This window comes from Delphinus delphis, chromosome 13 (genome assembly GCF_949987515.2).
Source record: "Delphinus delphis chromosome 13, mDelDel1.2, whole genome shotgun sequence".
Classification (NCBI taxonomy): Eukaryota; Metazoa; Chordata; class Mammalia; order Artiodactyla; family Delphinidae; genus Delphinus; species Delphinus delphis.
Genome location: NC_082695.1, coordinates 84,618,199 through 84,643,324, shown reverse-complemented (window position 1 = coordinate 84,643,324; position 25,126 = coordinate 84,618,199). Strand labels below are relative to the sequence as shown.

The window sequence follows — 25,126 nt, the reverse complement described above, 5'->3', positions numbered from 1 at the left end:
TGGAAATGACACATGTTAAACATCTCATGAGGTCTTTGCATTGCTGTTAACTGCTTTTTAAAAAACAATTTAATTAATAAATTATTTTAATTATTAATTTAAACAACTTAATTAATTAATTTTAGCTGCGTTGGGTCTTCATCGCCGCGTGCTGGCTTCCTCTAGTTGTGGCGAGCGGGGGCTACTCTTCGTTGTGGTGCGTGGGCTTCTCATTGCGGTGGCTTCTCTTGTTGCGGAGCGCGGTCTCTAGGCGCTCGGGCTTCAGTAGTTGTAGCTCACGGGCTTCAGTAGCTGTGACTCGCGGGCTCTAGAGCGCAGGCTCAGTAGTTGTGGAGCACGGGCTTAGTTGCTCCACGGCATGTGGCATGTGGGATCTTCCCAGACCAGGGCTCGAACTCGTGTCCCCTGCATTGGCAGGCATATTCTTAACCCCTGCGCCACCAGGGAAGTCCCCTGTTAACTGTTTTTAACAAAAGTCTGCCATTAATTCCATGAAGAAGGGGAGAGGACAGAAAAAGGAGGAGAGGCATTTTATAATTTACCAGAGATCTTAGTAAGATGGTTGTAAACCAGAAGCACTGACTAATTTTTTCTAGGTTGGGTGGGGGATTTGGAGATGGGATGTTGGTGGAAGAGGGACAGAGGACCTCCGCAAGTTGTCTGGGTGTCAGGGGAGATGGGGGGCACCTTCCTTACAACCTCTGTGTAAATCACTGACTGCTGGCAGCATCACATGCTTTGTGGTGAGAAGAGGGGTGGCCCTGGGATGCCACCTTGCACAGTCCGTGGATAATTGCAGAATATCCAACAAGTCTGGTTAATGCCAATGGTTATTCTGAGCTGCTTATGTTGGAGTTTTTGAGTAAATAGTTACACAATTTTCACTGCAAAGAAATGTTTGATCACAAAAACGTTCTTTTCTAAAAGTGCACAAAACACTTTAGGGTCAAATCAATAGACATGAATCAAAGCATTTACTGTGGCTCTACTAACTATTTGATCAAAATATTACTTTCTTTTCTTTGCATTTTTGTTTTATCATATTATGAAGTAGGTGGTTTTACAAGTTGGTTGTTCCATGAACCATCTTTTGCTGGTGTGTGTGTGTGTGTGTGTGTGTGTGTGTGTGTGTGTGTGTGTGTGTGTGTGTGTGTGTGTGTGTGTGTGTGTGTGTGTGTGTGTGTGTGTGTGTGTGTGTGTGTGTGTGTGTGTGTGTTCTGAAGAGGAATGTATGTTTTCCTTTTTCCAACCCTGCTCCTAGAGGAATTTCAATCTTTTAAAGGCATTAGATTTGTGTTATTTTGGTTGTTATTTTGTTTTACTGGTGCAGGAACGCTCTGGACTGTCACAAGACTGCAGCCATAATTTTTGCAGTCTTGTTTCCTAGAGCTGGCATACTAGGACTTCAGCAGCTTTCAGTCACCCTCTGAGAACTGTGTTGCCTGTTTTAGAGGTATCTATAGATGCTTCTAAGGCTTAGTTTTAATAGAACTTTTGAAAACCTACTATCGTCCAAATACTCTAAGAACTGACGGTACAAAAATGAAAATGGTACCTCCTCTGTCTACCATCTAAACCTAAAGGGAAGACGAGATCCTCCAATAGCTGCAGTCTAACCAGCTGCCGGCTGCTGAGGAAGTGCCTTCCGCACCAGCACATGGGATCCTTATAAAAACCTTACGAGGTGCTATTACTGTCCTCATTTGAGAGACGAGGAAACTGAATTGCAAAGAGGTAAAGAAATGGGAAAGGCAGCATCAGGTTAAACGCTTAGGACGTGAGTCAGACCAACCCGTCCGTATCCCAGGCTCCGAGGTCACACAGAGTGGATGAGCTCGAGCCCCTTGCTGCTGTAGCAGATGCTCTTGACTGCTCCTGAACGCTGGGCCCCGGAAGATAAGTCCACGTTGTGAACATTACCCTATAAGGCCCAAGATGTGAATAAGTTGAGGATCTTGAGGGGATGAGTTCATCCAGGATTATGAACATTACCCTATAAGGCCCAAGGTGTGAATAAGTTGAGGATCTTGAGGGGGTGAGTTCATCCCGGATTACGCGGTTCAGTGGGTGGAGCGTGATTTGGCCCCAGGCTTCCTGTTCCTGGAGGTCTCGTCCTGACTTTTCTCGTATGATGAGTCCAGTGTTCGCCAGCCCCATGACCTTCGCTTGGACCATTTCCCTAGCCGTGCTCCCTCTACTGTCACTGTCTCCTGCTTTGGTTGGCATATAGTGTATATGTCTTTTCTGAGATACTATGAGGGTCTGGGAGGCGCAAAGGAAGGTGAAACAAAGTGGGAATCAGAAGACGTTGGTCCCAATCCCCTAGTGGGTAGCGACCCCTCGCTCTTGTTCTGCATCAGGTGGACCCAGCAGGTGTTAAAAGACTCTAAAAGGTTGAATGGATGAGTGAGAAATCCTATTTCTGGTTCCCAACGAATAATAAAGCCCCATGTTCCCCATCAGTAAAACTAGAGCCCCTAGTCAGCCCCCTACACCTGTGAGAACCTAAGGAGAGAATGTCTGGCAAGAGGTGCTTCTGGTGGGCTTCACTGGTGGCGCAGTGGTTGAGAGTCCGCCTGCCGATGCAGGGGACACAGGTTCGTGCCCTGGTCCGGGAGGACCCCACATGCCGCGGAGCGGCTGGGCCCGTGAGCCATGGCCGCTGAGCCTGCACGTCCAGAGCCTGTGCTCCGCAACGGGAGAGGCCACAGCAGTGAGAGGCCTCCGTACCGCAAAAAAAGAGAGGTGTTTCTGGCTTTGCAGACATACGGCCGGGACTGCAGGAGATTTGGCAGTCTACTTCTTTGTGTGCTGTAAATGCACTGTCAATAATTATGGGGCAAAAATAATGCCTTGTGACCCCAAGGAATTTTATGGAATGCTGTAGAAGGCTTTTGAAACTGCCACTGAGGGGAGGAAAAATCCTACCCTGCCAAAGACTGGCCTGATTAAGCATTAAGAAAATTCCAAGTGCCTGAGAATGTTTAGTAGCAAAACACACATAACCTTCTTAAAACAGCCTACCAGTGAAACTTTGGAACTTAAGGGTCTGAAGGAGTGGCCCCGTGGAGTCTGAGCTGGTCCAGGGTGGCTGGACTAGGCTTGGGGGAGGGGGGATCAGGGGGAGGGGACTGAGGCAGAGTACTGGGACCTGATGGGATTTACCGTTTTCAGGGCATCTGGGAATCACTGAAGGATGTGAGTGGGCACAGGGCACAATCAGACCAGAGTTTAGAAAGCGGCTCTTGTGCCATGAGGAGGGAGATTAGTTGGGGAGAGACAAGGGGCAGAGACTGGTGTGGAAGCCGATTCTAACTTCCTGGACGAAGGCCTCTGGGAGCACCCAGCACACAGGGGTGGTGGGAACAGGGAGTAGGGGATGGATTAAAACTAATGTATGCAGGAAGGAGAAAAAGGTGTAGCCGAAATGGTAAAATTAGATACAAGTGAGGCTACTGAAAGAACACAATGTTATTATAGTGGAGAAGAGCAGAAAACAGGGTTTTGACCTATCTGTACACTAATGCATAGTCTGGGGAGGCTTGAGGATTTAGGGTAATAAGGCAGATAAACTCTAAGGCTGAGACTAGGCTAAGGACACACTCAGGCCCTCTTCCAGGCTGCAGATGTCCTACTGTGTCCTCACTTGGGGGAGGGGTGAAGGAGCTCTGTGGGGTCCCTTTTTTTTTTTGGTCGTAACAAAAAAAGTTTTATTAGAAAATGTGGGGTCCCTTTTATAGGACACCAATCCCATTCACGAGGGCTCCACCCTCATGACCTAATCACCTCCCAAAGCACCCCCCCCCGCCCCCTGGGGCTTAGAATTTCAACATATGAATTTTGCAGGGAGACAACCATTAAGACTGTAACTGAGATTGCATACCACAGTATTTTAAAAATCATCCTTCCACCCAAACTTGCCAGGTTTCTGCTCTTACGTATCCTGTACTTGGCTCCGGGTACATGGGACAGAACGAGGTCTGATAACACTAAGGTACCTGCAGAGGCCCACACACCTGGTGAGAGCCCAGGTCCACCCAACTTAGAGCGTGCACGTGTCCTACCATGCACAAGTACCCCAACTCACAGAGGGGGAAACATGAGACAAACTAGATTACTAAAAACCATGCAACGTTGGGCTTCCCTGGTGGTGCAGTGGTTGAGAGTCCGCCTGCCGATGCAGGGGATGCGGGTTCGTGCCCCGGTCCGGGAAGATCCCACATGCCGCGGAGCGGCTGGGCCCGTGAGCCATGGCCGCTGAGCCTACGCGTCCGGAGCCTCTGCCCCACAACGGGAGAGGCCGCAACAGTGAGAGGCCCACGTACCGCAAAAAGAAAAAACAGAAAAACAACAAATAAAAAACATGCAACGCGTACACCTATCTATGATAATTTTGGAGAGTGTATCACTTGGTTCCCTATATTTCTCAAATATTTTCAAGTGTTTCTCAAGTCAGATTCCAAAATATGTGGAAGGAAGCTGCTTCTGACATCTTTCTGTTAGTTTCAATTTTATTTCACAGACTTTTTACAGTTATACAACATGAAAAAGCATTAAATACCTCTATTTTCTTATTTACGTGGTGTAAAATTTTTAATAACAAAAATTTCTTATCATAAAAGATGATGTTAAGTACAGCAGAAACACCGCTCATGATCAGCAATTCAATGATTTAACATAAGGTGTGCTCTATTTCATGATTTTTCACTGTACAAGAAAACCTCTAATTCAGTTTGTCTAAATGCAACAACTACCCAGTTGCCTTCACTTTTATGAGCTACACTCCTTCCTGTTTTATTCGAAATAGACTCTGGAAGAGGGCTGTGAAGATCAGAGCCTTCATGTGCATTTTTCCACATCCGTAAGGAAACACGTGGTTGCTTGTTCTTTTAATTGTCTTAAGATCGATTATCTTCAATGACAATAGTTCTTCTAGAATATGGTTCAAGTTCTACAAATATATATTGAAATTCATATTCGCCGCTTTCTGGGTTCTGGAAAAAAATAATGAGTATCAAGGTGCTGCCCTGCTCTTTGGCACTTTACGTTGAGTCTGCGTTCAAGAAACCCCATCCCCACACGATCTCACCTCTTTCACTTCAAGATGCACAGTTCCTTGCTTCCCGGGCTCGGAGCCCTGGATGTAGAATTTCACACGCATGTGTTTCAGCCCATCTTTTACGTATTCAATAAAACTGTCAAGACAATGAAAACACACAAGCCTGAATTCCTCCCACTTAAACATCACCCCAAGCTCTCAAATCCAAGCCACCTGCAGTACCTGACGTGCTGCCTTCTGCCACGTCTCGTCATCTCCCCGTAGCCTTTAAGGGGCTCGCCGAAGACACTTAGCACCTGCAAAGTAAGGTGACGCTTCCTCAGTCAGGGCTACTTTTTTTAAGCTTCCTAGGGAAATATTTTCTGACAAACTGAGTGGTTTATTTTAGAAAAAAAAAAAAAAGCCTGGGACTCTTTCAAAATGATATCTCCAATGATAAGAAAACTGGGAAAAGAGTTATTATGCAAAAATCATCCCATAATTAACACTCAAACTTTTCATGCACAGAGAATGAAATAGGTAACTTTATGGTGTTACTTGTAGTTTCAGAACAGTTAGGCTGAAGTGGAGCTGTTTCCACTCCCCTTTTACAAAAAGAAACACGATGTAACAAAGTGTTCAAATATTTAAATGTCTGAACATTTTTAGTGAAATTTACCCAATGGGGTCTAATACTAAAAGCTATGAGATCAAAATAATTTTTTAGTTATTAAATACACAAATAAAAACAAGTAATGATTTATTTAAAACAAACCAGATCTAGAGGTAGGAATCCATTATTCCCAATGGGAGAACTCACAATGAAGTGTAAATGTAATTTTTACTGAATTTAAAATGCAAATACTTCGGAACCTTTTCAAAAAAACAGAAATGTGATATCAAACTAAAACAAATATTGCTTCAACTCTGGAAATTTTTCTTATTTGGTCTGTTGGGCATCTTCAGTATCAAAATTTTCAGGCACATATAGAGACTAATATGTAAGATGAGACATATTTAAGAACTGTGTAGCTGAAACGATTGTTCAAATAATTTAATAGATTAAACATGTCTGTATCAAAACATAAGTATTTTCTATTTCTCAACCAAGCAAAGTGCCTGGCAAACAATAGGCCCCTAATAAATCCTAACAAAATCGAACTGTTGAAGTTTAATTATTCTTCATAGAGCTCTTTTAGGCGGCAAATTAAGTTATGACCTTAATAATACCTCGCTCTCTGTGTTTATTCTGTGAAGTTCTGTTTTGTTCAAAATGCTGAAGATCTATGAAAGACCGAGTTTGTGAATAACACAGCAACTCTTCCTCTCTTCTTAGAGATGCGCCCTGACATGTAATTATGCTACTGCTCGTGTTTATTTCTGGACCCTGTAAAGGGTTTCTTGTCAGGGGTAATTAGGACCCCCAATAACTCTAATGGGAACCTCCTTTACTCCCTGCTGAGTTTCAACTTACTCAGAGGGACACCTCCCCCTCTGCCTTCTCCTCCACAGTTCTCAGACTGCCCTGAGTCCAGGAAAAAGAAAGATGCCAGAGGCCTTAGCTCCTGCCGTTTGCACCCTGACAAGATTAGAGACACTCATGGAGCATTTGGAGGTGGTGCCCCAGGGAAACCCAGGGCAGGGCATGGATGCTGAGAGGATCTGCGGGTTCCAAAGCTTCCCCTCCCCAGGGGCCTCACGGCTGTTTCTCTGACATTTACTCCCTGGTCTGTGTGAGAAGCAGCCCTGATATTTATGATGCCACCTGCCACTTTCTTTCAAAGTACAAGAATTAAGATGTCAATGAGTAAGATGTTTCAGTGCCAACGTTTTCCACCCAGGAGTAAAATCTGGCACTGCACGGGCTACATGCACTTTCTCTCTGTGACTGGAAAGCCTTATGAGAAGCTTCCTCTGGACGGGATCCTTAAAAGAATGGAGGCGGCTTTTCCACATCTGCATCCTCCAGGGCGTGGCTCAGGCAGGCTGTGCTTAAGAGCCTAAGTGTGGAATCACCCAAACTGGGATTGAGGTTCTGGCTCTCCCTCTTACCGGTTCAGTCATCTTAGTGGAGTTACTTAATCTCTTTAAATATCAGTTTCCTTCTGCAAACAGGATAATAGTAGCACCCAACACAAGTGGTTCTTGTGAGACTCAATAAAGACGATGTGCTCCAACACTGAGCAGAGTGCTTGGTGCATAATGTGCTCTCAATAAGCATCAGCAGTTACTATTATGATCACAAGATCATGAATCAGGGTTTTAAAAAGACTAGTGAGTTTAATACTCTGGTATATTCTAAACATTTATTATTGATGACAACTAGTACAACGACTCTCTTGTACCCTTAGGATGGAAACACCGCCGCATGGACCTTTGGGTGCTACTCGTAATCAAAGCATTTCAAGTACAGAACAAAGAGCTAATAACGTAATCACAATCCAACCACTACGGTTTTATTATTATATAAATCCACTAGTCTCAGAACTAGCACGTGACCTCTGCCTGCCCCTCCCACCACCACATTCCTCTCCCTGATCAGAGTCTGTGTAACGCAATCTTGAGGACTAACCTCGGGATTTAATCTGCATTTTTCTAGGGCTTTCCCATATATCTTATTAGGACTGGATGAAGAAAAGAGTTCTCTGAAGATCGTGTAAAACAAGCCACCTGAAAATCAAAGAAAAAGCTCAAGCAAAGCGAGAGCGAGACAAATGGAAAATGAAAAAGATATTCAGGGGTTTTATACTTGCTGTGTTTTCAACCTGTAATGGTGATTCCAATAAGCACCACTATTAAATAGGTAAAATCTCTTCCAGCTTCTTTCACTGTAAAGAGAAAACACCACTGGTTACATGTGTGCCGGACGTCAGCAGGGATGCTTCTGGCTTCAGGATCTCTAGCAGGTGAGACGTGGGCTCAGGACCTAATGAGGGGGTCGGTACATGTTCTGGAGCAGCTATTGTCAAATCTCTGTGAATCAGGACCACCTGAAGAAACTTTCTGAAAGAACCGCGGCAGGATTCTGGGAGCAGGGCTTAGGAATCGATTCTTTACTTTAGGTAGCGTTATGGTTTTAATGCCTCCTTATTGTCTAAGATGAGGAAACCCTTTGAACAAGTGATCCAGTCCCTCTGAGTGGAAACAACAGTCCTTGATTAGGCACCACTGGATACGGTCTGCTGTTCACACAGGAAGAGACCTGTTGGCTTTGTCAGCTGCAGTCAAAATGGGCCTCGACCCTCAACAGTCAGTGACCTTCCCAGCCTGCCACCCTGCTGGCTGTGAAACAACAAAACAGAACTGAATTTAGAACAGGACTTTGCTTGGCCAGGCAGATTTGTGAATCGAACTGCTTTAGAAAATGAAGAACCTGCATAGATACTGCACTTTCTTTTTTTTTTAAATAACCCATCTCATTCTATTCTCTACCGAGGTCACAAAACACACTTAATGACCAGTAACTGCCCGCTGTGAGCCCGGCGGCACGCTGAGAACACGGCACCCCGCGCTGGTCAGGAGCTGCGACGTTCCCTGTGACCCAGATCAGGCCTTTGCCCCAACACCTTTGCTCCCGATTCCTGCCCGGCACACTCACCGCTGCTTCGCTTAGGCTCTCGGGAAGGCTCTTCCCCGTTTATTCAACCACAAACATCGACTGTATGTACTACGTGCAAAGCCCGCACCGAGTATCACTCAGCCCACGCGTTCTCGAAGTTTAAGCATCATGTTATTCTTCAGCAGAAGCTGCTCATCGTCTACCTTCCTCTTCTTGACCCTTTCAGACCGTATACTTTCACACAGAACCCCTCCTGCCATCTGTCTCTGCAATGAGGGGTGTGGTGGTGACCACCCACGTGCTTCCAGCAGGACCGAGGCTCCCGTCACCCCCGGTGCGGGGAGCTGACATGGCTTCTGGCTGGCGGAATCCCTGCATCCAAGGCCCTGGCCCTCCCCACACCCAGTGCCTGGCTGGTGCCCAAGCCCCACACCTTGAGATGAGAGGACTGCAAGGGCCAGCCCAGCCCCCGAGCTCCTGCAGGACCGGCGGAGGCCCTATCGCAAACGCCCCATGCTTCAGCTTCTCCCTCAGCCCAGCCCAGCCTCCCCACGGGAGGCCCCCAAACCTCCTGCCCACAGACCCCACTGAGTCTGCTTCCCTGGAATTCGCCCTACGACGGGACTACAGGAATGGTCCTAGGAAGCAGCTCCAAACTGGGATTTTGGAGCTGGATCACTGGCCACCGGCTGGCCTCGAGGACTCGTCCCTGGTGGCAGGAGGAGCTGAGGCCCTGCAGGGAGTGGTCGCACAACTGCCGCGGCTCTCACCGCTGGTGGCCTGGAGCACCGGTGGGAGGGAGTGCACTGATGGGTGTTGCGTTTTGGGAATTTAGGGGGAATAAGCAATTATAAGGACTCGGACTGGATGGCTGTGGTAGCGGGCTGCCAATGCGCTGGAGAAAAGTAGTGAGAGGACGAGGTAACTGATCACCAATGAAGGTCAGTGTGAAAGTCAGACGCCTCCTCCACAGCAAAACAGGAGACTCCTTTGTTGCACCCAGAGGGCAGAAAAAGCTGAGGACCAGGCCCAGGGCAAAAGAGTAGCAGAGAGGCTGGACTCTCACCCCACCAGGTCTCTTGTGCCAAGGCCAAGGTCGTGACTTGGGAAGAGAGGGAGCCTGCAGCTTGGCAAGGAGGTATCAAGGCTGACGCACTCCAGAATCTTGAGTCCGCAGGTTCTCCTGAACCCTCTGGCGTGAAGCAGCAGCTCATGCCTCCCAGTTAAAGGCTAGCTCTTCTTCCTCCTTGAAGACCTGGCGGGGGCTTCCATCTAGCGAGACATGTGCTCTGGCCAGGTTACAACATAACTGGGAGGAAAGAGGAAACAGGCCATCCCCAAAAGGGGCTGGAAGCCCTACCAGCAGAGCCGGCTGTATCCTAACGGCAGCGTGAAGGGTCACAGAATACAGAACTGGACAAGTGAGAGGAGATCAACAGGGGCAGTACTCTCTGAGCAAAAACTCAAGTCTGACAAGCAGCCTGGGAGCTGGTGCATGGCTACGTTCGCTCTTGCAAAGATGAGCGTGATCCACATTAAGTGAAGTAAAAATAACAGAACTGCCATGGCAAACTATGGGCACGCTACAGTGGGTATAATACACCGAGGGCAAAATCCACCAGCCGACTGTCCTGTAGGGGGGCTGGAAAACACTTCACATCATTACAGAACAAAGCACCCTGACAGCCATGGGGACGGCCGTGGCATTGAAGCCAGGTGGGAACAACCATGATAATGAACGGCTCAATTTCTGGACGTGAATCAGTCTTCAGACCTGGAATCCATTTACTGAAGGAAGACCAGCCTCTATACTGAGCAAGTATATGTGATTCCCCTGGTCCTTCACCTGAGCCCTACGGCCATTCACTTAGTGACTGTATGCTGGAAAAGGGGGACACCCAAACACTTCAAGGTCTGCTGGACAGAGTCTGAGCTGACATCAATACCCCAAGGAGTCATTATGGTCCCTCTGTTATGTACGTATGGTGGCTGTATAATAAAGAGCCTGGCTTGTAAAAGGTTCACAGCTGGGCCATGGACTTACCTGGCAGTCATTTCCCCGATTCCCAACGTATAACTGGAATGGACATTCTCAGTAATTGGCAACAACAGTCCCTACTTTAGTTCCCTTGAGGCAGATTAAAAGCTACCATAATGGGTAAAGTCCAGTGAAAGCCTGTGAAACTGCCTCTTACCGACCAAAATAGTAAATCAAAAGCAGTATCACATCTAAGGGGGAATGCCAGAGGCAGTGCTATTCTGAAAGACTAAAGATACAGGAGTGGTTGTCCTGGATATCAGAAAACTGAGACTGGGAAAATCTGCATTCAATTTTTAGTTATGTGAAATTGGGGAAATATGCCTTATACATACTAATGAGTAATAATGTCTGTCTGAAACAGTAAATTTGAGGCTCAAACGAGATGAACTAACATCTGGGAAATCTACTTGTTTATTATAAAGTTCTAAACAATGGTTAAGTTTTATATAGCTGTCACCAAACTAAGAAAAGTTGAGAAAAATTTTATAGACATAATTCAGCAAAGTTATATCAAAACCAACTTTCAAATCTGAGTTCAGATCTGTGAAGAAAATTGTGGGCCTGTATTCTCTGGTTCTAAACTGTGTTTAACGGTTCTACCTTTTAATTTGTGTGAACTGTTTATTCTTAGCACTGAACTTGTGTAAAAGGGCACTGGCAGCCCTCATCACGTTTGCTGAAAGACTGACCGTTACAGGGACTTCCCTTTTACCTTTCTGTGACGTTGAGATGGCGGTTTTCCCGCTCTGACTTCTGTGCACAGACACTTGTTTGCTGCCGTCCTCCTTCGCTCTCTGCGGGTTCTGTCCTTGCGTCCAGATGGTTTTCTGGGTGACTCCCAAAAGACACCTAGGTCGCACCGTTCTCTTCTGCTCTTGCGGCTCCCATCTCCAATTGGGCTCAGTCTTCAAGCACGCTTTGTTAAGTACAAAGTGTGCCAAAAACAACCGCTCCCCCGAGGATCTGTGCAGCTTCTCCGTACACCGTACAGTTCGTAGGAAAGTACAAATCATGTTCCCGGAAAGCCGCTCCGCTTAGGGAAGATGCCAGCTGTGACGAGTAAACCTTCACTACCCACCACACACCCAGCCGGACGCGGACTCCAGTCCTCGCGTTCACACCGATAATTCTGGCTCCAGCAACGTAAATCAAGATAAAGTCTCCCGAAAAGAGTTGATGTCCTCCTTCCCTTCTCTTCGGCCCTCTTTTTACTGGAATTAAAATGATTTGATTACTTTCTAGGCTGACATTCACCCCATCCCCGTCAGGCCTTTGCAAAGCAACCAGGGAAACCCCTAGGAGTCCTGGGAATAGTAGTTTGAGGGCGTCACTTCTCCCAGAGTTGCCGCAGCGGGGAAGGCACAAGGACTACATCTCCCACAGTGCAAGGCGACCAGAGCGCGCGCTGACCTCTCGCCGCGTCCCAGACTCCCCTGCGCGGGCCCCTGCGCACGCGCCGCAGTAACTGGCGCGACAAGAAGGCGGGGCCGTGTTGGTGGTGGGCGGGGTTTGTGCCCCTGGCGCTAATTCAAATAGAACTTGCAAAAGTCAATTTAGCAATTATAAACTGCTTGTTCCTGCGACCCCTAGGGAGCCCCCTATAAACAGAAATTCTCGTTCTGATTGTCGCTATCATATTCCTTATGGGCAGATGATGTAGCCTTTGCGTTTGTTCTTCCTAAGGAACCCAGACAGGAAACCGCGCAAACTACCCCAGAGCCAGCAGGTGGGAAGGGACAAAGCCACCACAAAGCCCACGCGACCGCCAGGCGTCCTCGGCGTCAGCACGTCGGGCGTGCGTAGAAGCCGGGCCCCGGAAGTTTCTAGAACCGCCCCTGGAGCCCGTGGAAAAGCGGTACTGTCCTCAGCCCTGCCCCGCTTCTGCGCACGCGCATGGGGCGCGCGCTGGCGTAGAGTGGGCGTGGCCCGGGGCGGTGCGACGGCCGGAAGGAGGAGCGCGCCGAGCAGCATACGCGCTGGGTCTCCATGGCGACCGGACGCGGCCGGCAACTGCAACCGCCTTGGCGCGGCCTCATGGCGCGGACCCCGCCACTCGGCGGCGACGGCTTGGCCCGCGGGAGAGCGGGGAAGGCAGCCGGGGGCTCGGGGTTCAGGTGACTCTCGGGGGGCGCGCGCCCGGGGAGCCCCTGCGAGGAAAGCCCCTCACTCCCCCGCCTCCCTTTCCCTTTATTTTCGTTGGTTCCGCCGTGGCGGGTCGCTCGCCGCTCCTTTTAGCGCGGGAAAGGTCTGGAAGGACGGCGGGAGGAAGTCTCTAAAACTTGGAAGCGGGGGGTTACCCCAAGTCACGATACAAGTAGAGGAGCTTCCCGGAGTATTCTTTTCTCAGTTCGTTCGGTTAGTGGGCCCTGCGGGGAACGGCGGCGTGCGAGCCCCGCGACCCTGAGCAGCCCTCGCGGTGAACCGCCGCGTGAACGCGCTCACCTGCGGGGGCTGGTGCGCAACTCCGCGCTCCACCCGCGGCTCGCTGGCAGGGTCCCCTCCAGAACGCGTTCCCAAAGTTGCTTCCTAATTCTGGGACCGGGAGTCACCTTTTGTCTTTTTTATGACTTTGTAACTTAGAGAAGTAGATTCTGCTTATCAAACATTATCGGTTTTCTCTCCCGCTCCCAGTTCACGAACGGAGGACTCAGCCCCTAACGAGGTAACTCTGTTAGGCAGGTTGGTCTGGGAGCTGCACCTCCGACGTCAAGGCCTGGTCTGAGTTTCTAAGCAAACCCTGGAGGGATGCCTCCTAGACAGTTACCCCTTGGTGCTCAACCTCTAATCCTCTAATGCCGTCTTCATGCCCAAGCGCGGGGGCGTGGGGTATTCTTTGTTCTGGTGTCTGGAGGCTCGTCTCGGTTCCATTTCTCTTGGGGTACCATGGGCCTGAAGGGTGGTCCTCTTCCACAGTGAGAGAAGGCAACTTCGAGGAGTGAGCTGGGGAAGGAGCGGGTAGTGGGAGCCGGCAGCTGCTTTCCGAAAGGAACTTCAGCTTAACTCCAAGGATAATGGCTCACTTCTCAAAGCGAGTGATCCAGTTTGTCAGAAATATCCACGTGCTGTCGTGATGCCTTGTTAAATCCCTCTTTCTTTTATCGTGAGCTGGTCCCAGCTCTGCACGCATCATCCCAGTTAGATTACCAAGTGGAGGGATAATGCTAAGGACTGTTTGCATTGTTGAGGACTATCTTTTTCCTTGTAGGTATTCTCCATTTATAGATATAAACAGTCAGGCATAATATGCCTTCTAGCAAACCAGATGCTTATGTTTAAGCATAGAAAAGTATTCTGTTACTTACCAGCTCAACTAATTAAGGTATATTTTTTCCCCTGAATCTCCAGGACTATGTCCTCTGTCCATCCTGGGATCCGCTAACCCTACTTACACTGGTTTCAGAAGCAGGGCCCTCTCCCTTGGTATTACGGTAATAGTTGGTTCTTGAAAATAGCTGTAATGCTAGACATATCACAAGCCTCATGACAAAATGGTGACAATGCCTGCAAAATTTCTATTATGTAGGAGAGAAAGACAGGAATTTAAAATAGGAAGCTTGAACTTTACACTAATTTGCCACTATTACTAAAAGTAGTCTTTATATATAATGTGCTTTTAGTGGAAGTGAAATGACTGTTATATGATGAATCTTTTATCACTTTGAAAGTTGAGTGAACTTTTTGTTAAAATGATGTAATTAGAATGCCTGTAATTATGCCTGGCTTGGGAGTCAGCACCTCAACCTGTGATTTGGTGAGATGTAAGTTCTTTTTGGTAAAGAAAAGTCAGCTCTTAAGAATGATTATGGTCTACGTAGGTGGTTATTTTTAATGTCTCGGTGCAGAAGAATTAGTTTTTAACAAGGAATCACACAAAATGTGTGATATGTGTCAACCTTTTTAACCCAAAATGTGAATTTGTATAAATAAATACCTTAAACTGTAAGAAATATAGCAGAAAGCATATCAAGTTGGCTTAATTTCTACTTGGTCTAATTTCTTTGATTTGTCAGATATTAAAAATCAGGCCCAGAAAGTAGGTTTTTAAAATACCAAACTTAATTCAAAGCAATCAGGTAAAGTTTGTCACTTGAAAAAAGGCGGTTTTAAACTAAATGTCATCTTACTAATTATATCAGCTAAATGCGTACTTAACTTTGTAGACGTACAGAGCTTGTTGCCAAAATCTTGGCTTCTATACACCGGTGCCGAGTAGAAATACAGAGACAGAATTTAGGAGGAAAGAAAAAAAGTGGCTTTATTTCTTTGCCAGGCGAAGAGGGAGCACAGGGGGCTAGCGCCTCCGAAAACTGTGACCCCCTTCCAGAGGGTAGTGAGAAGTTTTATAGTAATGGTTTAAAGAGGGTGTAATCAGCTTGTGGACATTGTTCTGATTGGTTGGTGGTGAGGTAAGTGGGAGTCGGCATCATCAACCTGGTTCCAACTGGTCTGGTGTCTCGGTGGGTACTTGTGGGCAGCATGCCTTGGTTAATGGTTGACTTCTCCCACCTGGAGGACGTTTTAGCATCTGCAGAAAAGCTCAAAGATGTGTGTACCCATTGATGGGGCACCAGGACCTTGCCCCAAGGCTGAACTATTGTTTTTCTTGACTTTTTCTCGCTTGTCTTGTATCCCTTCCCTTCCCTAATTAGCAACTGTTTGAATCTGCCGGTTGGAACTCAGGGAAGGTCGAGGAGGCTGGATGAAGGCTATTTCCTATAATCAAAGAAATGGGGGGCACAGAAAGGCTTTGTGTCCAGGAGCCCCACAGGGCCCTGCTAGGGATCAAGCTCCATGAGCACATGCATGGAACTTACTGACTGTTAATTGTGTGGCCCCTAAAAATGTGCAGTTAGTTTATTTTATGGAGAAGTGGAGATGTGCTTTCAATGGTACCAGAATCCATACTGATAAGATGTATAGTAACTATAGTAACACGGTGGAAGGAGCTCTGGCGGACAGTCAGGAGGGGAGGGCCCTGGGGCTCTTGACCTCTAGCTTGGGACCTTGAAGAAGTCAGTGTTGGCTGCCTCGTTAGAGACTTAGTCTTCTGCTCTAGAAAGGAGGGACTCAGGAGATCTATTTTAATTATGGAAAAACAAAACAGCAACAAATAGGCTGTACTTTTCGAACAGATAGGAGCCAGTGGGCAGGGGGCGCCTTCCTGACGTGGAAAATTAATGTAACAGCTTTGGGGGAAAATGTTAAATAACTGGTGAATCATATAATACATTTTTATGATAAGATATCCAGTAGAATGCAATATTTGCATTAACTTTTAATATTAAATAAGAGACTTCAAAGAAGTTTTGTGCTTTCTGCAGGCTGTGCTCCAAGATTTCGGGGGGCCTGGTACCCAGAATGCTGTGTAGGCCTTTGAAAACCACGGCTCCAGCCTAAAGGATGGTGCTGTGAAACTGTGCTCCCAAACTTTCTTGTATATGGGCTCTCAGTTTTAAAGCAACAAAACCCCCACAATTCATTACATTTTCAGTATATTAAGAAACATTAGAAAGTACATGGTGTTCTGTCCCTTCAATCTTCCAGCCCCCATTTAAAAACTACCACCTGTAATTCCATAGTCTTGTGAATCGGATGTATTACCGGTTAATACCTTGTTATCTTCCCTCGAAGATCGCTTTTCTTTGTATGTATGTGTTTACATTTTCCCTTAAGAGAGAAATACAAAATAAGATTATGTAGTACATACTGATGTAGCCTTTTTCAGTTGATGTTATTAATTTATCAGATATTTATCGAATGCCTTCTGCATGCTGGGCATGTTGTGGGTGCTGAGGAATCAGCAGGGAACAAAACTCGTGCAAAAGACCTGCCAGCATGGTGCTTACACCCCAATGACAGCAAACAAGGTAGACAAGCAAAATGAGTGGTGTCGGATGGCGGTAGGTGCTGGGGGGGGCATTGTGTGTGTGTGTGTGTGTGTGTGTGTGTGTGTGTGTGTGTGTGCGCGCGCGCGCGCGCGCGCGCGCGGGATATGGATTGGAGATTTAGAGAGCATGGCTAGAAGAGCTCAGGGAGACAGTGACATTTGAATGGCGGCCTGTATCCAGGAGGTGAGGGAGCTGGCCGTGCAGACATCTGGGAGATGTCACGAACTTGTTTTTGTGCAAACACTTCCACCTGTATTGAAACTGTCCCTTTTTATTGGCTGAACGTGGCTCACTTTACAGAGGTCGTGGGGTTTAACTGATGTCTATACAGTTTCTGGTACTTTTCCAGGTGCAGACAGCTTTGAGATGGACATTCCTGAGTGAAGTCTTTGGGCTCATTTTTTTGCCTTGGGTTATATTTCTAGATGTGAGATTCTTGGCCTAAAAAAACATGTGCCTTTTAAGGACTTGGCTGTCCATAGTGTTTGCACCAATCTGTGGTCCCAGCAGTGAAGGAGAATGCCTGTTTGTCTGCAGCGGAGCTGCCCTTGTCCTTATCATTTATTTGGTCTTTGCTAACTTGCTAGATTGAAACTGATCAATAGATTGTATTGATTTACTTTTCTTCAGTTCCCTTGGAAAGGTTTAGGGTAATAGTTTTGATTTTTTTTTGCATCTTTTGATTGAGGAAATACATAATGGCAGAAAGGTGTTATCAACTTACTGATGCTTCTAGACAAATTTATATTTGATCAACCACAGCAGTGTTCATTTAAGTTAAAAAATAGTGTATCAGGGAGAGTCCTTCATCAGTCTTCATCAGTGTGTGTCTAGACTCTTAGACTTCTCGGCACGACCCTTCACACTTGTAGTGGTCTAAGGGTCACCACCTGGGGACTCTGGGTAGATATTGTTATTATTTGATGGACGGGTACAAGAAATTCCTTTTGTTTAAAGCCTAAGTGTCAGAAACCTTTGTCTCCTGCAGATATTTTCGTTGAATCTGTAACACAGGTCATACAGAGTTTGCAGGATTAGTTAACCACTTAAAATAAGGAATGCTTTTAAATCATTTAAAAATACTTAAAAAAATTGTGTATCATGTTGAATAGTGCCACCATCTCCCCCCGCAAATTCATGTCCACCCAGAACCTCAGGATGTGACTTTATTTGGAAATAGGGTCTCTGCAGATGTAATTAGTTAAGATGAGGTCATGCTGGATTAGGGTGGGTCCTAAATTGAATGTGACTGCTGTTCTATAGGAAGACACACACACAAAGAGGGAAGATGGCTTTGTAGGGAGAGAGCAGAGATTGGAGTTAGTTAGCTTAGCTGCCATGAGCTAAGAAACACCAAGGATTGTCAGCAACCATCAGAAGCTGGAAGAGGCAAGGAAGGATTCTGTCCCATAGTCTTGGGAGGGAGCATGGCCCTCCCAGCACCTTGATTTTGGGCATTTGGCCCCTAGGTCTGGGAGACAATAAGCCACCTAGTTTAAGGTACTTTGTTAAGGCAGCCCTAGGAAATTAATACAATTAGGAAATTGTAGTTTACCTCTGATTACTGTTAGAGCCAGGGCGATGGACTTAAAGCTTTTCTACTGTGGAAATGTTTGCTGAAACAACAGAAGTATAAAATTACAGCACAGGTGGAGTTCTCTGGTCAAAGGGGGAGAGGGCGTTGCAAAGCTCTCCAGATTAGCATTTCTCCTTGCCCTTTCCCTACTGCTCTGCATCTGGCTAGGAAGTGAGATAAGATGAAGAGCGCCTGAGTGCCTTTTGCTGAAGCTGGGATGGAGAGGCGTGGGGAGCAGCAGGATCTGGAATGGTTTCCCGTTTTCAGCCTCTCCTGGGTTGAGGTGGCAGCGTGCAGAGGATATCTCATGTTTATTGAGGGCTTACTGTGTGCCAGCCATTATGCTTGTTTCTGAAGAGAAAAATCTGTTAAGGGAAGAGAAGCTCATCCTCTGGCTGGTCAGAATCACCTGGGGCATCGCCAGGCGACTTGAGCGCTTGCTGACGCGTACATCTTGGCGTGTCCATCTCCGTGGCAGGCACCAGGCTACTCCGAGTCCATGGGTGCTACACTCCCCGTGCCTCCTAAGAGCAGGTTATGCTTGGGGTTGAGGGCCACCCTCTGTTCAGATCTGTCCGTGTGGATTTCATTCTTCCACTTCCAGAGAGACTGTTGCCCTTACTTCCAAGTTCTTAGGACCCCTCCTTTTGCCCCCAATCATTGCCCATATCCTTTTTGAGTGATAGTCTAAATATATCCAGGAAGTCATCTTGGTGGGAAGAATGGGGTGGGGGAGTGGTAAAACCCTTGGTGAACAAAGGACATCCTCAGAGCCGTAGCGCTGGCGAACTAAGCATACAGATACACGCACTCTAGATTTTAGTCACTTCTGAAATAGCATGCTGGCCGGGAGGTGGGGCAGTTATCGGTGTGTGTATTGGGGAGGGGGTAAAAAGGAAGCTTCCAGATCTTCCCAGGAGAAGTCGTGTGCCCACCAGGAGCGCTCTCTGTGCACTGCTGCCTAGAAGTGGGAAACTGAGCTTGGTGACTTTCTGGGCATTTCAGATCCCTGCCCAGCTGCTGTTGAGTACTGCTGGTCTTGAGGACTGATTTTAATAAAAATTTATTTTGGGAGGTTCTGAAAAGGACTAACTGCATAAAATGTTAGATCTCATTAAGTCTTAAAAGCCATTGACTATAAGATTCACTATTATTTTACGTTTATTATTTACCACTGAAATAAAAAGAATGCCAATTAAAACGTGTTCCATTGAATGTGAGATGTAAAGGGTAAGCGAGTTTGAGGATGAGTGTGTGGTCCTCCTGTGGCTGTGACTGCCAGAGCTGGAACCAGCCGTTATTCCTCAAAGGTCGGCAAACTCGGAGACTGGTGGCAGCTCTGGTTCACAAATTTACATTTTTTTACTCTGTGGATGTTATCTTTATTAGGTTTCTGTTGTGTTATTGGAACTGGACAGCTGATGCATTTTATCTATTCCCTTTTTATTTCCATTCAATACACTTTATAGCAGCTCTTTGATATGCTGACAGCCTATAATAAAACACGTCAGTCAGAGTGAGTCCAGTTTTCAGGTTTACTCAGGATGTTGAATGTCTCACCATCCTCCCTGCTGCCCTCCCTCCCTCCCTCCCTCCCTTGTTGTAGATGAAGTTTCATAGTGAGTAGTCTTTGGAGTTTATGAATCCTTTATGTTTTGTAGAGGGGAATGGACAGGCGCCTTTATACTTTGTATTTTCCATGTTTGTTTTCAGGACCGGGTGAGGTGTCAGGCTGGTCGCGGGCTGCGCCTCTCTGGGTCACCGTGCCCGGCTGGATGAGCTCTGCGGGAAATCCTGCACCGGCTGCTCTGTGTCTCTGGACGGGTAAGGAGCGGAGGTGGTCTGCTGCTCTGGGGGGGGCTGCATATACCGGGTTGCTCTTTTTATTTTATTTTATTTTATTTTTTATTTATGGCTGTGTTGGGTCTTCGTTTTTGTGCCAGGGCTTTCTCTAGTTGCAGCAAGCGGGGGCCACTCTTCATCGCGGTACGCGGGCCTCTCACTGTTGCGGCCTCTCTTGTTGTGGAGCACAGGCTCCAGACGCGCAGGCTCAGTAATTGTGGCTCACGGGGCTAGTTGCACCGTGGCATGTGGGATCTTCCCAGACCAGGGCTCGAACCCGTGTCCCCTGCATTGGCAGGCAGACTCTCAACCACTGCGCCACCAGGGAAGCCCATGGGGTTGCTCTTTTGAGCTCTCTAAGAATAGAACTGTGTCGGAAGAATGCACAACACGGAGAGGATGATTATGAGTCATCAGCCTGTCATTATTAGACTAGTTTCATGAAGCTAAACTTCTAAAAGTGACAAGTAAATTTAGTTTTCCTTTTTAAAAAAGGTTCTTCAGAATTATTCACTTCCCATTTGATAAAGACCCTTGAAAATCGAGAAAGAAGATTAAAGTGTGTTCTTCTGAAAGCTTACGAGATCTCTGACTTTTTTAGCTTTCAGGATTTTGGGAGCCTCTTTTGCTATGGCAGGTTCTGTACTGTGACCCTCAGCAGCAAGATCTGTAGAAACTTTTAAAAAACGTATCATTTGAGATTGATGCTGAAATGCTGTGGATTCGTACTGTACCGATGTTTCTGGAGCACCAGCTGTACGCTCAGTGTTGTGTGCAGTCCTGGAAGCCTGGCGCTGCTGCAGCGTCTTACAGTGCAGGGCGGGGGGTGCACCTGGTCTACGCATTTCCAACGTAAATTGCCTGACTTCAAGTTTTGGGCTTTTAATACCATGTCATAACTAGCTCAGGTAACAGTGTACATACTTTCACTGTGATTTTGAAAAGAGAGAAAAGGACAAAAAAGAAAGATTTAATTAAGGACATTGATTTAAACTTTGTATACTCAGGGAATAGAATCTGTCATATGATAACCTGATAGGACAAGTAGGACAGATACGCATCCAGCTGGTCCCTCTAATCAGTATCCGAGGACCTTCTCTGTACCAGATGCTATGCCTGGAGGAGAATGCAGGTGGCGAGCCTCTCACACGTGTTCTCATGAGGCTTACGGTCTTGTGGGGGGAACACAGATTAAAACAAGGAATGGATTATAAACTGGGGTATGTGCTCTCAAGAAAACAAATGGACTCCATAATCCAGATTAGTGGGCTAGGATGGTCAGGAAAGACTTTGCTGAGGAGCTGACATTTAAGCTGAGAACTGAAAACTGAGATGAGAGGGCTTGGAGAAGAGCATCTAGAGGGGAAGCCAGGTGGGCAGAGAGGGGGCCTGGACCTGCTGCAGGAGCAGGGTCGGTGGGCAAGGGGGAGGGGCCCAGAGGCCATGGGGAGGAGTGTGGACCTTATTCACGGTGTGGGATTTTTTAAATAAATTTATTCTTTTATTTATTTTATTTTTGGCTGCGTTGGGTCTTCGTTGCTGTGCGCGGGCTTTCTCTAGTTGTGGCGAGCAGGGGCTACTCTTTGTTGAGGTGCACGGGCTTCTCATTGCGGTGGCTTCTCTTGTTGCAGAGCACGGGCTCTAGGCACGTGGGCTCAAGTAGTTGTGGTGCTCGGGCTCAGTAGTTGCGTCTCGAGGGCTCTGGAGCGCAGGCTCAGTAGTCATGGCTCATGGGCTTAGTTGCTCCACGGCATGTGGGATCCGGGATCTTCCCGGACCAGGGCTCGATCCCGTGTCCCCTGCACTGGCAGGTGGCTTCTTAACCACCGCACCACCAGGGAAGTCCATGATGTGGGATTTTAAGCACGGAGGTGTGATGCCATTTGATTTCTCACATTACCTTGTTTACTTGTTTACCTGTCTCCCTTGTCTAGGAGGAGGGGAGATAGAGAGACACTGGCCAAGTTGAGGTACATTTGGGGCATAAGTGACATGACTCGTTTATGAACCAGATGTGGGTGTTTGGGGAAACAGACCTGAGGCGGGAATCCCAGACTGTTGGCTTGAGCGGTGTGTCCGTGGAGGTGCTGCCTGTGGGGTCGGAGAGTGCTGGGGGTGGGAGGCAGAATGACAGCTGGGCACTGGACACAGGCAGCGAGGATGCCGGTGGCGCCGGGGAGAGTGTGGAGGTGGCAGTGGAGGGGCCTCAGGGCTGAGCTCAGAAGGCCCGGGATGTTTTGAACCACCGGGGAGCAGGAAAGACCAGCGAGGTCCCAGAAAGGGAGGGGGGTGGCATGTGACCCGGGAGAGGGGCTGGCTGCTAGAACAGGGGCGGCTGGTGCAGCGGTGCTGGGCGCGGGGCCGCCTCTGCAGCTGTTCCAGGCCGGTGGCGGGCAATGGGCTGCGCTTCATTTCGCATGTAGTGTGTGTATATTTCACACCGAATGTAGAAAGCCAAAAGGAAGTGGGAGGCAGGGTGGTGGAGGCAGCAGGTGTGGACAGGAGCTTGGCAGCGAGAGGAGATGGGGGACGAGGAGAGCACTGTCTCGGTGCACTTTCGGGGGAGGGTTTTCGGAGGCTGATACGGATGTTGGGGAAGAGCAGCGGCCGGAGGGGAGGCAGGGCTGGAAGGGCTGGGTCCCTGGACACACACGGGCCTGGGCACCTGAGCGTGGGTCCGCACGCGGCTCCGCAGGGCTTGGGCTTTCTCTGTGGGAACAGGGAGCAAGGACAGCGTGAGTGGGGATTGCAGAGGGTCCTCACTGTGGACCGTGAATTCCCACACCCTGAGAACGAGCATGCACAAGTCACATTTTCTCGGGGAGGTTTTCTTTGACTGTCCTGCCCCTCACCTTCCCCTGTCCCTTTCTCTCTCCCGTTCCCCCCGCCACCGAGTACAATCTCCTGTAGCTGTTTTTTCATTTTTCCTTTCGCCTGAGGTTCAAAAGTGCCCATTCCTGACTTCTAACACCAGTCATGCTTTCTAGGCGTTTCAGATTCTTACAGTGTTTTGTAAAATTCTAAGATCATAGAAATAGATGGGAGATTAAGGATGCATCTCAACATCCTATTTATTTGGGCAGATGAATGAAATGAAAAGGACACTTCAGAGAACTTTCCGGGGCCTGGCGTCTCCTTGAAGCCCCAGAGGAAGCATCACAGGGGTGAGGTCTTGCAGGAGGAGGGTGCGGGTGTCGCCTGGGCTGGGGGAGAACAAGCTGACGTATCCTATTCCGCTCGTGTGTTTTGGAAGCGGGGGTGGTTGTGTTTTTCTTAGTAATACGGGCAGACCTCGTTTCACTGCGCTTCACTTGATCGTGCTCTGCAGATACTGCGTTTTTTACCAGCTGGTTTGTGGCCACCCTGTGTCAGCATGTCTGTCAGCACCAGTTTCTGACAGCATGTGCTCACCTCTTGTCTCTGTGTCACATTTTGGTAATTCTCACAATATTTCCAACTTTTTTTATTATCACTATATTACGGCAATCTGTGATCAGTGATCTTTGATGTTACTGCTACGATTCACTGAAAACTCAGGTGATGGTTAGGATTTTTTAGCAATAAAGTATTTTTTTAATAAAGTACGTACATTGTTTTCTTAGGCATAATGCTATGCACACTTAATAGACTATAGTATGGTGTAAGCATAACTTTTTATATGCACCAGGAAATCAAAAAATTCCTGTGACTCGCTTTATTGTGGTGGGTCTAGAGCCAAACCCACCTGCAGTAATATCTGAGGTCTGCCTGTAGCCACGAGTGCGTCCTCTGTCTTTCATTTCCATTTCCAGTGTGAAAACCTGATTAAAAATACCAAGGAAATTAGCTGTTTGTACCCTTGGGTCTCTGCGTTGGTTTAAGTCATGAGAATTGTAACAAGCAGAGCGTATCAGTCGAGAAATGATTGAAGACGAGGGTGCAGTGTGCCTCTTGTGCAGGAAGCGTCTGTTTGTTGCCTTCCATTTGGAGATGCACGGCCAGTTGTTTTCCGGATGTTTCTCTGATTCCTCCCTCTCTCCGTTTGCCTTCAGAAATCCTGCTGAAGATCTTGTCCTACTTGGATGCGGTGGCCCTGCTGCGCGCCGGTGTGTGAACAGGCGCTTTTATCACCTGGCCAATGACAAGTAAGGAGAAAAACCAAATCTCTCTGTCGTGTTTGATGGTGTTTTGATGGAAGTCGTGAAAACTAGTAGGAGCTTTTAAACCATTTTTTAGACTTTAAAAGAATTTCAAGAGTAGTTTTATACATGAGTAGAAATATGTCTAATGTGTGATATTTTCAAAGGCTTGCATTTCTCTGCATCTCTTTGCATGAACTGAAAAAGGTGAAGCTTGTTGCTGGTGTAACTGTTGGAGAAAGTGGCTTTTGGTCTGCTGTCCGGGAGGGTTTGCTGTCCCCGAGGCAGGCAGACTTACCCACACAGTCTGCAGCAGCAGTGTGGAGCCTGCCCCTGCCTAACCCCAGCCTGGGCCTTGCAGAGCAGACCCTAAAGAAAGACAAGGAAGGGGCTTCCTTAGGTATGTGTGGGGAGAACCGAAACTGGCCAGCCATGGAACTTGCTTGGTGGGGAAGCGTAAAGCAGGCGGGATAGGAGAGAACATGCGCTCAGGGAGCCTTTGCCCTGGAAGCAGGAGGCCAGTGGAGCATCCCTGGGCTAGCGGAGATCTATGAAAAGAGGGATGAAACCCGTTCTTTTGTTTTGTCGCTATGATCTTTGTCTGCAGCTCAGAAGTTTATCTTGGGAGCGAGACAGTGGAATCCTGCAAACTTCTGGTGAGGTTTGTGGTGTCTTGGCTTTGAGGTCCCTCTGTCCTTGAACATCAAAAGATCAGACAGATACTGATCCCACATGGAACCCCCGTATCAACCAGGGAAAAGAGCAAGATAAGGGGGAATGCAGATTTCACTGGTGGTTTAATAGGGTGAGGAAACGGAGAGTAACAGCTGGAGGGCTGTGATATTGTTGAATGTTGGAACGCAGTGAGCAGGAAACATCTGTACAGTGGTTCTCAGGTGCCGGTCCATGGAGTGGCTGCATTAGAAAAGCTGGGAGAGTTCAAAAAAATATTTGGATCCCCGGGATGTACATTTCTGCAGATTTTAACTCTGTGTTCTAGAATCTGTGTTTAAAATTTCTCCAGGTTGTACTAACGAACAGCCAAGTTCTCATAATAAGAAGGG

The 25,126-nt window shown here is 47.5% G+C and overlaps 2 protein-coding genes across 2 annotated transcripts in view; one reads left to right on the top strand and one right to left on the bottom strand.

Moving 5' to 3' along the window:
- Positions 1–4,473: 4,473 nt before the first annotated feature.
- On the bottom strand, positions 4,474–11,920 carry TIMM21 (translocase of inner mitochondrial membrane 21). The gene is made up of 6 exons (XM_060029218.1): positions 11,351–11,920; positions 7,804–7,866; positions 7,611–7,708; positions 5,282–5,355; positions 5,090–5,195; positions 4,474–4,994 (listed from the first exon to the last, which is right to left on the bottom strand). Exons 1-6 carry the CDS (start codon positions 11,649–11,651, stop codon positions 4,899–4,901), a joined length of 738 nt encoding a protein of 245 aa, XP_059885201.1. The 5' UTR covers positions 11,652–11,920; the 3' UTR covers positions 4,474–4,898.
- Positions 11,921–12,632: 712 nt separating this feature from the next.
- Positions 12,633–25,126, top strand: part of FBXO15 (F-box protein 15) — a 39,947-nt gene continuing 27,453 nt past the window's right edge. The window contains 4 exon segments of the mRNA XM_060029575.1: positions 12,633–12,752; positions 19,816–19,926; positions 23,976–24,026; positions 24,029–24,068. Coding sequence (XP_059885558.1) covers positions 19,878–19,926; positions 23,976–24,026; positions 24,029–24,068 — 140 coding nt within the window. The 5' untranslated portion in view covers positions 12,633–12,752; positions 19,816–19,877.

What these genes read in the sequence shown, in the direction of transcription:
- TIMM21 (XM_060029218.1), bottom strand. Translation starts at nt 11,651, where the DNA reads ATGATTTGTACTTTCCTACGAACTGTACGGTGTACGGAGAAGCTGCAC. An exon ending in GGCAGAAGGCAGCACGTCAG is followed by an intron (nt 5,196 to 5,281) that starts GTACTGCAGGTG and finishes TTGTCTTGACAG; the next exon opens with TTTTATTGAATACGTAAAAG. An exon ending in TGCATCTTGAAGTGAAAGAG is followed by an intron (nt 4,995 to 5,089) that starts GTGAGATCGTGT and finishes ATTTTTTTCCAG; the next exon opens with AACCCAGAAAGCGGCGAATA.